This window comes from Tetrao urogallus (assembly GCF_951394365.1).
Source record: "Tetrao urogallus genome assembly, chromosome: 24".
Classification (NCBI taxonomy): domain Eukaryota; kingdom Metazoa; phylum Chordata; class Aves; order Galliformes; family Phasianidae; genus Tetrao; species Tetrao urogallus.
The window spans coordinates 1825492-1841432 of NC_136837.1; the positions used below are offsets into that span (position 1 = coordinate 1825492).

General features: G+C 45.3%; 1 protein-coding gene across 2 annotated transcripts in view; it reads right to left on the reverse strand.

Moving 5' to 3' along the window:
* Nucleotides 1–15941, reverse strand: part of MAGI3 (membrane associated guanylate kinase, WW and PDZ domain containing 3) — a gene marked incomplete at both ends in the record, with an annotated part of 49089 nt that continues 33148 nt past the window's right edge. The window contains 10 exons of one of the 2 annotated variants that reach the window (XM_079546342.1): nucleotides 1–1055; nucleotides 2736–2874; nucleotides 4739–4882; nucleotides 5362–5494; nucleotides 5596–5698; nucleotides 8896–9081; nucleotides 9768–9953; nucleotides 11022–11214; nucleotides 13731–13822; nucleotides 14764–14917. In XM_079546342.1, the coding sequence (XP_079402468.1) occupies nucleotides 1–1055; nucleotides 2736–2874; nucleotides 4739–4882; nucleotides 5362–5494; nucleotides 5596–5698; nucleotides 8896–9081; nucleotides 9768–9953; nucleotides 11022–11214; nucleotides 13731–13822; nucleotides 14764–14917 (2385 nt within the window). Of the gene's footprint in view, nucleotides 1056–1555; nucleotides 1606–2735; nucleotides 2875–4738; nucleotides 4883–5361; nucleotides 5495–5595; nucleotides 5699–8895; nucleotides 9082–9767; nucleotides 9954–11021; nucleotides 11215–13730; nucleotides 13823–14763; nucleotides 14918–15941 lie in introns of those variants that run through there. The other variant, XM_079546343.1, reaches the window with a different exon arrangement.

Genomic DNA, 15941 nt, shown 5'->3' on the forward strand with positions numbered 1-15941 from the left:
TCAGACCCGTTTCTCAGCCTCACACACAGTTTTGGTGACTTTGCACGTGCTTGGAACCCTCCAAGGTCCCGGAGTTATTGGTGTTTTCCTGACTGGAGAACTGCTTTCAGATTTGGGAATTCCATCATCTTTGGTTTCATCAGGCAGCTCCACGTGTCCGTCTCCACGTTGGCTGTTCAGAACTTGGGTCTCCTGTGCTTCCAGCCTTCTCAGTTTCTCCACGGAGAGCAGCGGAATATCAGAAAGACTTGAAGTTTTGAATCTGCTGGAGCCTGGTTCTCCCGAGTTTGACTTCCTTGTTTTTCCATCTTCAGCTCTGCTTCTCCTGGAGTCGCTGAACGGAAATCTGCCCTCGTCCAGCGTCGCGTATTTTCTCTCTGAAAACCACAATTCCTTCTTTCCAGAAACCTTCTGCTTGGTGTCTTTCCTCAATACTCCTGTTTTACCATTTCCACCTCTCAGCTGCTCAGCAGTCATCTTATCATCAGCACTTCTGTCGTGATGCTCCTGCAGCCTGCCTCCCACTTCCGCGCATCCCTTACTGAGGTGCTTCTGAGGGCTGGCAGACATGCCTTGATCTCCACTGGAAAACTGCTTTCTGTTCATTCCTGTTCCTGTGGGTTTACGTGGGAGATTGCTGTGGGTTTTATCAGCATCACTCTTTCTAGGGCTGTGCAATCCTTTGAGATGGTGTCCTTCGGCTGCCCCGAACTTTTCTGGGCTCGCAGATCTGTCTCTTCTGGTCCCTAATTCCAAAGTACCTTTTGTGACTTCAAACCCAGTACTGGAGGGAAGATCCCATCTCTTCTTTGTTCTCTGGGGAGAAGACGGAGGCTTCATCTCAAACTGGCTTTCAGTTAAAGTGCTTATCTTTTCAGGCACAGTGTTCTTTGCTTGTTCCAGTTTCTCAGACAGCTGAACTTTCCTTAAAGCTTCTCCTGGTACTGGTAAATTACACACTTCAGATGGGGAAGCAGAATGTGAAGATGAGGATAACGGTGACTGTTCTTCATATATTACATTTGACAAAGATGGAATGTAACTATCCCAATCACCTGGAAGTGAACAGGGAGAGATTTCACTAAGTCATTAGCGAAGAAACAAGATCACTAAACATTCTATAAGCATTCACACTATTGGGGTGCCACGCTGTTATGTGAAATCTTCCACTTTACAAAGATCACGTAGTGCCTTAATTTAAAGTCTTATTTAGTCAGCGCTTCATATTTCACTGTTCTACAGCCTACAGCAATCATAAGGAAATGATTTTGGAAGAAGCTTCTGCTCAGAATGCTGGCGTGATCTCTGCAGGACTGACGTGGTCTCAGATCAGCACATTTTAGAGCCAGTGCAGCCAAATTGCAAAATTAGTTCCTGACCTACATTGTTAAAGGAAAATCAAACGAACTGAAACTTTTTTCTAAAAGAAAACTGAAAACAACGAGAAGTGAAGGTTATTCATAGCTTTGCACTTTAATAATAGAAAGAGATGAAACACAAGACATGCAGATTTACCAAGTCTTTAAGGAAAACCCAAGAAAAGCACTGAAAGCCCTTAATGCTGCTCAGGTTTCACGTAGGGACACAAACTGGAAGGAGCCAAACCTGAAGGAGGAAGAGAAAAAGCCCAGAACTACATACCAAAATCACAGAGTACAGCAAGCAAGATCTCAATCAGAAATGTATGATTAACAGCAGGACGAGAGGCAGCAAAACCTTACAGCTGCTGATCTTATCTACGTAGCTTGACCTTATCTCAGGCCCTGCTGTTGGCAGAGAGCTGGACCAGATGGCCTCTGGAGGTCCCTTCTGCCATTTCTATGATTCTGGGTCAGATTTAGGAAATTTCTATGAACAAGAGGGCCAGGAGTGGTTCCAGATAGCTGCTGTGCTGTCCTCTTGGTGCACAATAAACACTGTTTATCACTGCTGAAATGATACCAAGCACAAATGGCTGGTCGTAAGGAGAGAGCTGGAGGTGACCTCACAATGGCTCCTCTCTTCTTTGAAATCAACTTTAAATGCTGATTTTAAAGAGAACCAACAGAAGCTCATCTGAACACAGAGGACTCTGCTCAACTTTCACCATTAACGACAAAGTAATTCAGTGTGAAACACAAACTGAGCCAGACAGAAATCGAGCAGGATGGCACAGAGCAGATCTCGTAGTTCACAGATGGGCTGTTTCTGTGCCATGCACAAATGCACTCTGATTTCACCGTGACGTTCAGTTTGGAACATTAAGATGTTAAGAATCATCTTTGAGCTCTCTGTTGGAAAGAAATGAAGAAACTTCTGAGCAGATTTTATGCCTAGAGCAGACGCCAGTTGCTGCCTGTAAGTGACTGCACACAGCAAACTATTGGGTAGCTCAAGCTGTGGGTTTTAAAACTTTGAAAGGCTGAAGTCATGGTTAGTTACCATTACTGAAAAGCTCTGCATCAGAACAAGTGAGCTTACAATTTAGGAAATTTACCAGCAGAGTCTTGGTATCAGCATCAAGAGTTGAAGAATTAAAACGTGTACTCAGAGCAGAACACAGAGCGTGCTTTGCTTTAAAATACTGGTAGGGCCTAATCTTTCTGATCCATAATTTTAGTTTATATCCTAAATCAGACTCAAAATCATCAGTTCAGAATGAACTGGTATTGATTTCAGTGACCAAGCACGAGGTATCCTTATTAAGTAGACTGCACCCCACTGCCACAAGATGACACTGCACTGCACTGACGTACTGTGGTCTGGTATCAAGCCGGTCCCTGGTCTCAGCAGCAGCAGAACTTTGTTCCCTCCAGCCTGAATCAGCTCAATGGCTCGTGTGTGAGTGATTCCCTGGGTGGGTTCTCCATTAATTTCAACTATTTGGTCACCGACCTGATAAGAAAATAGCAGCCAGGTTAGTTTGTATGAATTGCAGCCGCTGTAAAATAAGTTTTTGTTTAGAAACAAACAAAAACACAGAGCCAGATGTGTCCGTGTTTCCTCTCGTGTTAAATCCACCCAGCAATAAACAACAGCATCCCAGGAGCGCCAGGCAATTCGGTACAGTACAGCATCGTGGTGGTTCAGAGTTCTGTGTGCACATCTACTGAGCAAGCTCGACAGAAGCTCTCAGCTTACTATAAACACAAATTCCATCCATGGGAAGACAGCACTTCCACGTTCCTCTGCAGATTTTCATTCCAGATCACCCTAAAGAGGAGCTTACTGATAAACCATGTAGCTTACCAATAAACCTGGCAATGTGCATCTGCCCACTCTGTAACAACACTCATTTCTCTATGCTTCATAAAGAGTGCAGAGCAAATGTCATATAAAGGAATGGATTTGTTTTTCCAAGTAGGAGAGCTCAGCATTACGTAGTTATCAGCAGTAAGGTCTCTGAGGCCAATGACAACTGCCTTGGGCACTGGGCAGCTACCTGCAAGGCATGCAGTTTGCAAACCGACAGAAGGGGACTCAAACAGAACCTCTTCTGCGTCATGAAACCTGTTTTGCAATTCGCAGCTCAGCCAATGGATGTCACCAGTGCCCGCATTTGGCAGCTTAAAGAGACTGCCTGGGCTTTGTCAAACAAATTGCCCGTGCCAAAGAAGGTCACCAGCTGGTTTCTCATCTGACAGGACAGGACGCTCCGCACCATGCTACGTGCCTTGCATCATGCTCAGCTGCCATTAACTGGGTGAGAAATTCCTCTTCTTTGTTTCAGAGTGCAGCCAGCGGAATGACAGCATTTCACAGCTGGGGAGGGACGAAGTGAGTGACAGGGAAACAGAACATTTTCACCCTGAGTTCTGGCTCTGAACCACTCCTCCCAGTGCCCGACCTGCAGAGGGGCACAACTGCACCGACCCTCAGCAGCCACAATCACAACTGGGCAACAGAAGCACTCACAGAGCTGGGCTGTGACCCTGCATGCTGCCACAACACGGAGCAGTGCTGCACGTAGCACAATTCACCTCAGGTCACACTGAAATGAATGAAGGTGATGATGTGAATGTGGGAAATGGTTCTTTTTCCAGCGCTGCCTTGCTGTGCCATTCCCTCCATCCCACCCAGCCATGCTGTGGCACAGATGATCTGTGTGAAGTGGAGCACAGTCAGAGCATGTCTGAAAACAGAGCCTGATTGCTGCTGCTGGACTCTCCAACCACAGCAACAGGAGGCTTACAGGTGAATGAGGCTGGAATTTAGAGAACTGTGCACGTTTGAGGACATTTATCACTATTAAGGATTCTTACTACAGTACTTGGGAGTGAATTAGTTACAAAGACATAAGAACTAGCTTATTAATCTTTGGAAAGAAATAGCCTTTTATCTTCAAACGCCACACAGAACCACAATAGCACAATATACACACAACAATTCTTTATGAATTCACTGACTTGATGAGTCTTCCTTCAGTTTTCTGCTCCCCCGTGCAATTTCTCGTCTGGGCTTCTCAAGTATCCTACATAGCCCTGGAACATTTATGTTACTACAACTCAAGCACATGGACAGACAGATGATTCATTCTAGATGGCCCAAGTTTTTCCGTTTATTTCCCCCTTCAAAAGCCCAGCACCACAGCATTTGCTAACACTGCACACTAAGAGCTGAAAGGACAGCTGCCCAGATGCTCCTCTGCCTGCTGGCATCCTGAACTCCTGGAATGAAGCTGTCTGTTACCACTGCAGGCTGCTGCAGTTTGTCAACAGGACAACTGTGCTAACAAATGGATGAGAGAAGACAAACTCACATGTACTCTCCCATCTTTGACAGCTGGTCCATCTTCAGCAAGCCGAAGGATGAATAAACCCATGTTGTATTCCTTTCCTCCTCGAAGACTGAACCCAAAGCCACGAGGGCCTCTTTCCAATTCTACTGGAAAACAGCCAGAATTCTGTGCAAAAAGTGAGAGCAGAATGGAGAGCTGAGGACCTGCAGGCAGGTTTGTATCTTCGCTTCTCTAGGAAAACATTTCATGCACTTCTTCACCTTGAGATGCGCGCAGCACAAATTAAACTGCATTAATCACAACTCATGTACAATTAGGTGTAAAGGTTTCCTTCTAAGTCTACGCATAAATAATATTTTTCCTTCTCAGTTTTAGACAGCCATAACATTTATTCAAGAAACTTTTCCAGGGGGTCAGAAGAAGCCTTCTTAAGGATTTTGTTTTTTCAGTTACGATAAGCAGATGAATACGAATAATTAGCAAAAACACCCCGTGAAATGCTGAAGTGCATTTTTCATAAGCAACGTTTCTACTCACGTCAGACAAGGAAATGCTTTGTTACTCTGATTTTGAATACTCTGTGACAACTTCACTGTAGCATCCTGATGACCCAGCATGTATTCTGCACGGCTCTGCCTGCTCACCTGCGCCTGCGAATGACGGCTGCCAACACCTGAAGCGCCGCCAGCCTCAGGTTGTGCCAAGTGCTTGTGCTCAGGCCATGAAAGCCTGTAACTATTTGAAACTTCTTTTCCAGCTTCACCTTCTGTAGCTCCCCTACAGAGAGGCAAAAGGAAGCCAATGTTACCCTCGCTTTTAGCGATTCCAAGCTTGTCTGGTTGTGCTCAGTTCCTTTTCCCAAGCCCAAGGCTCTGTACCTGTCTGTGCTGGCAGCACTGCTCTGTGCTGCTCCCAGAGGTCGGTGCTGAGGAGCTGGGCTCTGCTTGGCAGAGTTTGTTCCTGATGGAGGACCACGGTGTTCTAATAAATGCAAACAAAACCAGCAGTCAGAGAAAAGTCCTCGATGTAAAGCTAGGCACACACATCGAGAGCCCACAGCGACCAGGAGCACTGAGTCTGCTGCCTGGGACAAGATGGTCACTTTGGCACTGAAATTTTGGGGAAGACAATTGCAGCTTTCAGAGGATGAGCAGGAAGGCAATTTGTGTAACAGGCAATGTGCTGCTCGGAGCAATTCCACTTGCAGAGCGTCTCACACTGAGCTGAGCTCACAATACTTACAAAGTGAAGAGGATTTTGCTATCTTGAGTGCTGTAATCCAATGAACTGCCATTGGTTCCACAGAATAAATCACGAAAGAATTTCATTCTTACTTTGCTTTTTCCAGGAAAAAAAAAAAAAAAAAGTGATTTTTACTGAAGCAGACACAGACTGCTTTTAGACTGTCTGCAAGTTGATAAAGACCAGAAGGCATTACAGCCAATCACGTCCATAAAGCTGGTTCAGATATTCAATCTAACAGTATTTGTAAGCAATGAGGAATAAGGGACATTTGAGAACATTTCCCTTTTTAAAGGTAGGAGGAGAATGGAGATCCAGAGGGATGGTTATGATTAATGTAATCCTTAATTATAGAGGCAAAGTGACAACTCCTTCCAGGGGCAGAGAACAGGTCATGGAACGCTCTGGATCACTGCTGTGCATCAACAAGGATGTGAGTGTTCTGCCTTCTCCAGAAGCTAAGCAAAAACTGAAGTGTAAGGACACATTCATAACAAATCCTTTAAAATAATGTAAGATTATTTTCTCTTCCACAACGAGCAGTGATTGTACACTTTGCAGTAAATGAAAAAAACATGTTTCAGAATACAGAATGTCTGTGTCACTTAAAAGAGTAATGAACCATAGCCTATGTAAAAAGCTGCCTCCTAGCTAGAACCTTAAATGGCAAGTTGTGGCCCAAGATGAACTTCTATACTAAATTATAAACTAATCAACTCCTTTTCCTCATCATGTTTAAAAAAAAAGAATCCCAGACAGCCAAACTGCAGCTGCTCCGATGCTCTGTTAGGTGCACCTCGTTACTGCATTTCTGAGCTAAAAACAAACCAACCCAAATCCCAGCAAAATATACGAAGCACCCAAGCATTTTTCAGGAAAGGAAGGCATAATGTGTATTATTAGGCTGAATTTCTCAGTGATGCTGGACCCAGAAGTCGTTGGCAGGACTGCTTGGTGTTATTGCTGTGACGTGCCTTAAAGAGGCTTTTCTCTAGAGACAAAATGTCAACTTTTACTCCTGGTTTATACTCAGAATTTTAATTTAGAAGCACAGGCAAGAGCAATGCCATCTGTTTGTACAAATTCTCCAGTCCTTTTTCTGCGCTCCCTCTTGTGCTTCTTGCTAATACATGACAGAAGCTGACAGGCTCCTGCTTTTGTGAAAAATGTTAAAGAATGTCTTCTGGAGCATGAAGTGCAATTCGTTTATCCATGTAAAAAGCAAAGACCACACATCTGTGAAAGCCAGGAGGGAGAGAGAAGTGGTACATGGTAATATTTTCATTGCCAGTCTCAGAGGACAGCAGTAAAGATGATGCACTGAGGAACATTAAGCTCTACCAGGGGCTTCTGTTTTGTGATGCTGAACAGCCTCTGGCAAAATGGGTGCTTTTCTCTTTGCAGCTGCATGTTGTCTTTGTCCTTTGCTTTGTGAACAATCCCTGCAAAGCTCAGGCACCCCAATAGTGGGAAATGACTGAAGCTTCAACTGATTTACAAAGGAATTCTGCTGTGAGGTTATGCTGTGAGCTACCTGCAATTCTCCAAGTACATGAGTGAGAATTTTAGAACAGGGATTTATTCCCATTTCTGAGGAACAGCTTCTGCTTCTCTTTCACTGCTAGAAACTCCTTACACCTGAATTCTGACAGCTTCAGCTCCTCTAAGTTCACGTTTTCTGACCCGTCTTCTCAGTCTTATTTTATCTCCAAATCTGTAATTGAGCAAAGAGGAAAAGCTACGTTCTTATACAGCATCCAGGTGAGGTCCTGCATAAATAAGGGACAGAAAGGTTATGTTCAGAAAGTCCATTCTGAAGGCAGAGTTGACTGAGAGGCCAAGAGAAGCAGATCTGATGCAGCCAACTCAAACTTCACTTGCATTACAAACACTGCCCTGCACAGCTGCTTTGAGGTACGTGCCTTCAAACTGCAATGAATTAGATTTGGTGGAAATGAAAATCTTAATAGAAGAACAACAATTTGTACAAGTCTCTCTGCTTCAAGAATTAACAAGAAGGGAAATGAAGCCTCTGAAATTCTGCATTAGAATTTCTGCATTAGATAGCATGTTAAATATTTGCAATGAATGTGAAATTAGAGAATATTCAGTTGGAGAATATTCTTTATTTACATTCTGGCTTTAGGTATTTATTATTTAAAGGACCAGAAAAGCCAACTTTCTGGCAAAATAATGATAGCAAGTTTCATTAAACCCACAAGCAGCAAACCAGAAAAATGCAGCACTAAGCAGGATTGGTACACAGCTTTTCTCCCCCAATGACTGGATTTTACGTATTGATAGTGAACTGACTGTGCAGGAACAATACCTGCATGCAATATTGCATGGGAGCTTCCATTAAGAATATGGGCTATGGGATGGGACTTTGCAGCCACGAAGATTCATCTTGCTGCTGAGATGATACATTTGTGTGTGAAGAATTTGCTAGCAGCCTGGGAAGCCAGCAGGAATGAGGCTATTTCAGGGTGTTTTCTATTGCATCCTATGGATGCAGCACTACTTGATGTGAGTATTTCAACACGGCAGGAAGAACAGACTCAGAGTGCCTAAGTGGAAAGGATCTGGGCAGCACATCTTCCCTCCCAGCGCAGTCCTGCAGCCTGGCAGCCCCCCAGGAGGGACAGCTTCTCTTCAGTGGAAGAACACGGGGGATGGACAGGACACACTGCCAGCAGTCTCCCTCTCACATGAGAAACCATGAGAATCTGCCTTACCACAAATCACGTTGTTACTTGTTCTATCTCATTTTCCAACATAACCACCTCAACCCGCATTCAGTTCTTCTGGAAGAAATGGATCTCCTTCCCAGACACCCTAAAACACTCCCTCGCAAGCGAACTGACCTCGAAAGCTACAGACAACAGATGTGGCACACGTAGCAGCCACGTCCACCTCAGCAGGCCGCGCACCCTCACCTTCCTCAGCAACGACGGTCAGAGTCACCACGTGGCCGGCATCCTTGATCAGCTGCACGATGCTGTCGTGGGAGAGCTCCACGATGGACTGCCCGTTCACTGCTGAGATGCGGTCTCCCACCTTCAGCTTCCCGCACTGATCTGCTGGGCTCCCATCTATCACGCGCCCGATCTTGTGGGGAATCACTGCGGAGTCAGAACAGGCCCATCAGCTTTTCCAGAGCACGGTTAATATTCCTGTGAGACGAGCACTGAGCAGACCCAGAGCTCCCAGATCAGCCCAGAGTCGTTCCTGCTCCGAACGCTGGCGGTGCAGTGAAAAAGCTGTGGATGACAAAGGAGGCCTCACCCAGCAGAGCGAGTGCAGAGCAAGGGGGCTGCTGTACAGCTGTTATCCCAGCACTGCTCTCCCCAGCGAGCTTTTTTGAGGGGTCAGGGAGGTGAGGAACGTCGTGCACGTGTCAGGATTATCAGCTGACTTTTCAGAACCACGCCAGCAAAGCTGAAACACGCAGTCAGCAGCCACCCAAGATTAAAAAGCCATCAAGGACAGTTTTAATGAGCCCATGCAGAAGTTACTGTGAAGCAACAGACATTGATGCCTTCTAGCATTTACCATGAGTTTAAATTTTAATTACACTTCCCTTAATAGACTACTTTTAAAGTATTACATAAACCTAAGAGCCAACTGTGAAGAGAAAAGCACTGCAGGGTTGCAGACTCAATTGCTGATTGCTTGTTTTAGAATATCTCAGCTTCAGAACAACACAGTGGGTTCACATAAAGCTGTGGCATAGAGAACTTCTGCACAGCAGAAACTCCAGCACCAGTCAGGCCAGGCAGTGACCAAACCACCAGATTACAGCACTCACCGCCAGGAGGAGGTTTGTTTTTGGAGGTGAGAATGACAAAGCCAAATCCTTCATTCTCCTTCCGCTGCAGGCAGACATCATAGACCTCTGGGGACTGCTGGGTTGCAAACTCTGCCCGATTCAGGCGGGGAGAGCTGTTCTGCATCACAACAGCCTGCGAATCCTCCTCCTCTGCTTGTTTTTCTCCTTAAAAATAACAGACAACAAGTAAGGCAAAAACAATGCCACTGCTCTATCAGGTAAATACAACAAAGCTGTGTATCTCACTATCAGTTCCAGCAAGTGGAAACACTGCCTGCCTGGGAACGTAAGAAGCAAGCTAATAAACAATGTGATCTACAGAAAAAAGAAATCAGATACTGGATGAAGCAGACAGAGGCCCAGAGCCCTACACAGGTGTGCACGAATACGCAAGGCACTGCAGCCTGATTCCCCAAAGCAGAACAGACTTGGCAGCGTGCACAACAAAACTTTGTCAGAATGATGTGATGCCTTTTTTTTGTGGCTGAATACATCACGGTTTTTCTGCAAGCTACATGTACAAGATCTACAGCACAGATCCAGCTACAAAAGAGAATTATTGCAATCTTAAACGAGGAACAACTCTGAGACTTGGTTTTAAAATACTTTTTCCTTTTAGTAGTGCACACTCAGAATTAATGGGTGAGCAGAGCACTGCAGAAGCAGCACTGAGAGCTGATCAGAACAGGGCACCACCTCAGGATTCCTGAGCTCCTTTCCAGCTCTGTCATTCACATGATCAAGCAGCAATGAGTCAAGGATGAACACCTTCTGTACACTGCAGATCTGGACACCGATCCCAAAGTGCAGAATCACAAGATGCTGCACTGAATCATCTCTGCTCTGAACACATCTTCGCTGCACATAGATGTCAACGGTCGTCAGAATACAGCATGAAGTACAAACATGAGTTGTGCTATTACTCAATTTACATAGCACTAATGTCTGCTCTAACGAGCATTTGGAAAAGGGATGAAGAAAACACCACTGCTATCTTAATCTTCAGTCTTACCTGTGTGAGCAGTGCAAGCCAGCAAGCACCAAGGCATCAACTCCTAAGTTCTGCTTTTCTCCACTTGCTCAGAATTACAGCTGACACTCCTGAACCTCAGGCTGCTCAATTCTAGCACGGTAACTGATGTTTCAGAACAGCTTTAGCTGACCTGACTGCAACAACACACATGTTCCACGAGTCAGATCTATCCCTGCACAACACTCTGGACAGATACATACCACCAAAGAAAATCTTCCTCCGGACAGTGAGCAGCACCTGACCGTTCCGTGCAGCACTGGTCATTAAGTCCAGAACTTGTTTGTGTGACTTCCCCTTAACAGGGACTCCATCGATGCACATCAGTTCATCAGCAGCTCGAAGCCTGCCGTCCTTTTCTGCCGCTCCCAATGGGATTATGGCTCCAATGTAAATCTATCAGTAGGGCACAGTCAGCGGGTTAGAATGGCAGAACACAAAGCCATCAGCACACACAGGGGTTGGGACCCAGGTGAATCCAGGCAGATAAAAGCTTTTGGGAAAATACTTGAACAGATCACTTGATTTCTAGCATTTAAGCATTTCTAGCATCTAACATTTCTAGCAGAAGCACAGCCAGCGAGTGGACTCCTCACAGACTGACTGAACGGACACCAGCTGGGGCTCTACACATCAATAAATACAAAAAGTTCTGGGGGATTTTTAATCCTCATTTCACTACACAGCTTTTGGTGAGTAAATGCTGACTTCAAACAGCTGCGCTCCTCTTATCACATTTGTCTGTCGCCACCTCATAAAGTGTTACTAAACATAACAGATAAGAAAAACACAGTGTTTATACACTAGAATGACATTCAGGTTAAATGAAAGGTTAAGAATAATCACTGTCAGTAGTTGTCTGAGGTCAAGCAATGGAGAGCAGATCACCTGCACACAGCACTCGTGACATCAGCTTGACACCAACTGCTATGGTTGTTATGGAAACCAAACATGATAAATGCTATACAGTGCAACAGAAGTGTGACTGTTTGGTTTTGCTATAAAGAGAAGCTGCTCTTCCTTTTTGTTAAAGGTGCGTTAGAAAAAAAGCAGACCAGCACTGGATCACAGCTGTGCATGGAGAAAAAAACCCAACAAACTTATTCCTTCAACTACAATCAGAAAGCAGTCTCTGGTTATCTACTCCAAAGGTTTTTGCTCCTAACTTGACAGCTGAACATGCTATCAGTCTCACTACTACTTTCAGAGAAGAGCATTTTCCTTTCAGGCAATGGAGGAGATTCTCCCAAAGTGAGACAGAACAAGGCAGTCTGTCTCCAACCCTGCCATTCCTTGAGGACTGCCCCTCATCCAAGCCAAACTGTGCAACAGCTCTTCTGTAGGCTGAAGCCAGGAAACACTGCTACACTGACAGCTTAAAGCCTTACCTGCACCCTCATCAGTGACCAGGAGACAGCAAACCAGGCTCTCACCACCACACTTCTCCCTGTGCAAACACTGCAGCTGCATTTTGATGCCGCTCAGGAAGCAAAATAACACCTACATCCATCTGCAGGAGGAAGCCAGTCTAACAGCTTCAAAGCTTTAATGCAAATCCTAAAGCAGCATATTTTGTGTTTTTGAATATGAGAGGGAAAAACCCAAGGCAAAAACACAAGAGTAAACTGGAAAAACTGTGCTTGTATCCTCAAGATGAAAATCCACCAGAAACCACAGACTGACAAAACAGCATTTGATTCTGAAAACGTGCAGGGAGGGTGGAAGGGGAAGGGGATCCAACACCTCCCAGAGCTGCCTTGTCTCATCAGGCTGCAGTCAGAAGAACAGCCTGGCAGTTTCTGCAGGGTAAGCAGCTCCCTTCTGCTCATCTGCTCCCCAGGAAGCTCCAACATGTGCAGCAAAAACTGAACACTGCCAGTGCACGTGGTGCCAGCAGCATGGGATGCTGATGCTCAGCCCTATAAAGGCTTCCTGAGATGCAACAACTGTTACCAAAATGCACCACAATTACAGGCTTGACAGTAAATTCCTGCTGCCAAAGAAAGGCTCTGGGTAAAAAAGGAACAAGAGCCTTGCAGATTAAAACTTGAAGCATTCAAGGTCAGGTTGGACAGGGCTCTGAGCAACCTCAGTGAGCTTTAGGTGTCCCTGTTTGTTAAAGAAGAGTTGGAATGGATTACCTTTAAAGGTCCCTTTCAACTCAAACGATTCTATGAAGAGCAAAGAGAAGAAAGGTAACCAACCATATTCTTCCCTTTGTTTGTCTCGAACAAGTCAGGCAGAACTGTTTCCCTGCAGCCTCCAGTTTAAGTCACCCAAGAGCCTGCAACCACTATAGCTCCTCAGTTGGAGCCCTGCACAGCCACCTGCTCCCAGGGATTGAGCTGCAGCCCTCAGGCCATGCTCAGCACCTCCATGGTTAAGTTCTTTACAGTGAGAGCAGTGAAGTGCTCAACAGGCTGCCCAGAGAGGCTGTGATGCCCCGTCCATCCCTGGAGGTGGTCAAGGCCAGGTTGGATGGGGCCCTGGGCAGCCTGGGCTGGTATGAAATGGGGAGGTTGGTGCCCTGCGTGTGGCAGGGGGTTGGAGCTTCGTGATCCTTGAGGTCCCTTCCAAGCCGGGCCATTCTGTGATCCTGTGATCAGGGAACACAATGTTCAGCTTTAAGCAGAACTGGATTACATCTCGCAGCTTTAACTGGATTACTCAAGAGCATTTCACTGACTGAAGACGAAATGATTCTCCTTTCTTAGGAGCCTGAGCTGAACCACTTCTTCTTAAAGCCAGAATCAATCTGGTAATCTGAATCGATCCTCGACCTTTAAAAGTCAGTTTTTCCATCACTGAATTCCCTCCCTAGAAGCAGAGAGAAATGAGGAGGACAGAGCAGTAGCCATCCCAACAGCAGCACAGTGAGATAACAGTAAGCAGCTGTAAGAAGTGTCACCTACAGGCTGATCCGGTCCGTCCCCTCCAAGCACGCGGAATCCGAAGCCCGACTCTTGTTTTCGTAGGAAAACATCCAAATCCCTCGTGTTTGGAGCTGAGACAAAACATTGCAGAACACGTGATGAGCTACCTTTGGTTATTGGAAGGTTGTTCCTTTGTTGTGCATTCTGGTTCTTTTTATAGACAGAACACAGTAACCGGAAATACAGCAAACAATTCTAACAGTTAATGAAGTTCTTCTTCCAAAATGAATTAAAAAACAAACAAATAATATAGAAAAAAGATTAAAAAGGAAAGGACAGGTTGATGAGTGCCAAAGGAAAAATCACAGCTGCATTCGTACAGTGTGCCAGGATGAAATTCACTCTGCAGCACAACTCAGGACCATCTATAAATGCTGAAATGGTTTGAGTCACTGAGCATCCTGAGCTGGAAGGGATCACCAAGTCCAGCTCTGCACTTTGCTTTGGTCCTTTGGTCTGATGTTACTCTTTGCTCAGCTTATTTATGAACAGCATTTAAAAAGAATTGTCTGCATAGTTGTTTTGTATGTGAGTGGGCCCATTGAAATAAGCCTATCTGTAACAAAGCTCAGAACACAAAAGGTTTTTGGAGAAAACACCTCAAGGATTTACTCATTATTTTGTGGAATTCCCTTGAATAAAGATTGCTAAAATAAACCACATCCCCTAGATGATCAGGGGGAGCAGGAAGTCACATCTGCTTTGCCTGGCCCATGGAGTGACCAATTTGTTCAGAAATTCCTGGAGAGCAAATACAATGTTAGAACATCATACCACTTGTATGACTGATTACATTATTGACACGACAGTTGAAACACACAGCTTATGCACATATCTACCTTGAACGGGCTCTACAGTTTTCTGATTTGTGTGAATTATGCACTTTTGAAACGTTTGTATCCATACAGGGTTAACAAACTCAGTGGGTGAAGTCACACTGCTTTTACCACAAGCATGCCAAGAAAAGGCTCTGTTATACTGAGCATTTCCCAGCTGGGGTTGATATACTCACGTTTGTCCTCATACATAGTCTTGGACTTCAAGTAGACTTCTGAAGGGTCCAGTTTAGGAGAGCCTGATCTTACAGCAGTGGGAGGGAAAGGCATAGGCTGTGGGATGGCATCGCTGAGCGCTTCCAAGCTCCCTGAACTCTCCTGCTTGTCCTTCTGGAACAGAATCCCACCCCACAAAGCCCACATTAAGCCAAAAGCCTGAAGGAGTTCATGCATGCAAAGATGATAAGCATTGCAGAGAGGTGAAATGAATTGGGAGTAAGTCAGCAGGCTTTGTATTCTTCTCTTCTCCTGTGACAACTGCAACACTGCCATTCCAAGAAGAAAGGCCACCAAATATCCTTGTGTTCTGCCATCTTAATTTCCAGTGAACAAAAAGTCTAAATAATTCTTCTGGGCCATAAACCCAACCTGGAAACCTGGAACGTGGTGCTCTGCACGTGTCTGTGCACGTTGAGTAACAGCACAATATTCTGAGCTGTGCCCTTTTAGGAGGGTAGAAGAAAACTCCCCCAAGCAGCTCAGAGCTTTCACACTTGCATGTCCATGAACACAAGAACTTGCCCTTTTTAACTGAACTCTTTTGCCACGTTGCTTAATGCCACTGAACATTGAGTGCTCCGTGGAAAAGCTGCTCTGCCCGTGTGTGGAACGCTGCTCCCGGAGCCCTGGGTATTTTTAGTATGGCTGCAGAGCGTGCTGACATAGGAGCCATGCAGGCACAGCCCACGTCCTCCAGCTGCACCAATCTGTGCAGCAATTTCTTTACTGCAGGCAGCTGCATGCTTGTGAGAAACCGAATCTGCACATCTCAGCGAGTGCTTTGCATCATCCCGCTGCTCTGATACAGCTTTCATACTTGAAGAGCAGGACAATGTTGGAAAAAGGAACTGCATTTACATCCTGCTGATGGGCTTCTTCCCAAAATGAAATAATTTGCTGGGTACAATACGTTTTTCAGCGTGCAGCTCTGCTCTTGGAGACGCTCTTGGTGGCTATCAGTGAGCCTATGTCATAAGAGAAGTGCTCATGACAAAAACATTTCACAATCTGAGGGTATTTTCACCAATCCTAATGATTCTTTGCTGAGACAAAATATATTACAGACACCCCAGTGGAGGGAACTTCCAGAAACCACGAGCATCAAACTAGAAATGTAAAACTGCAGTGCGTTAAG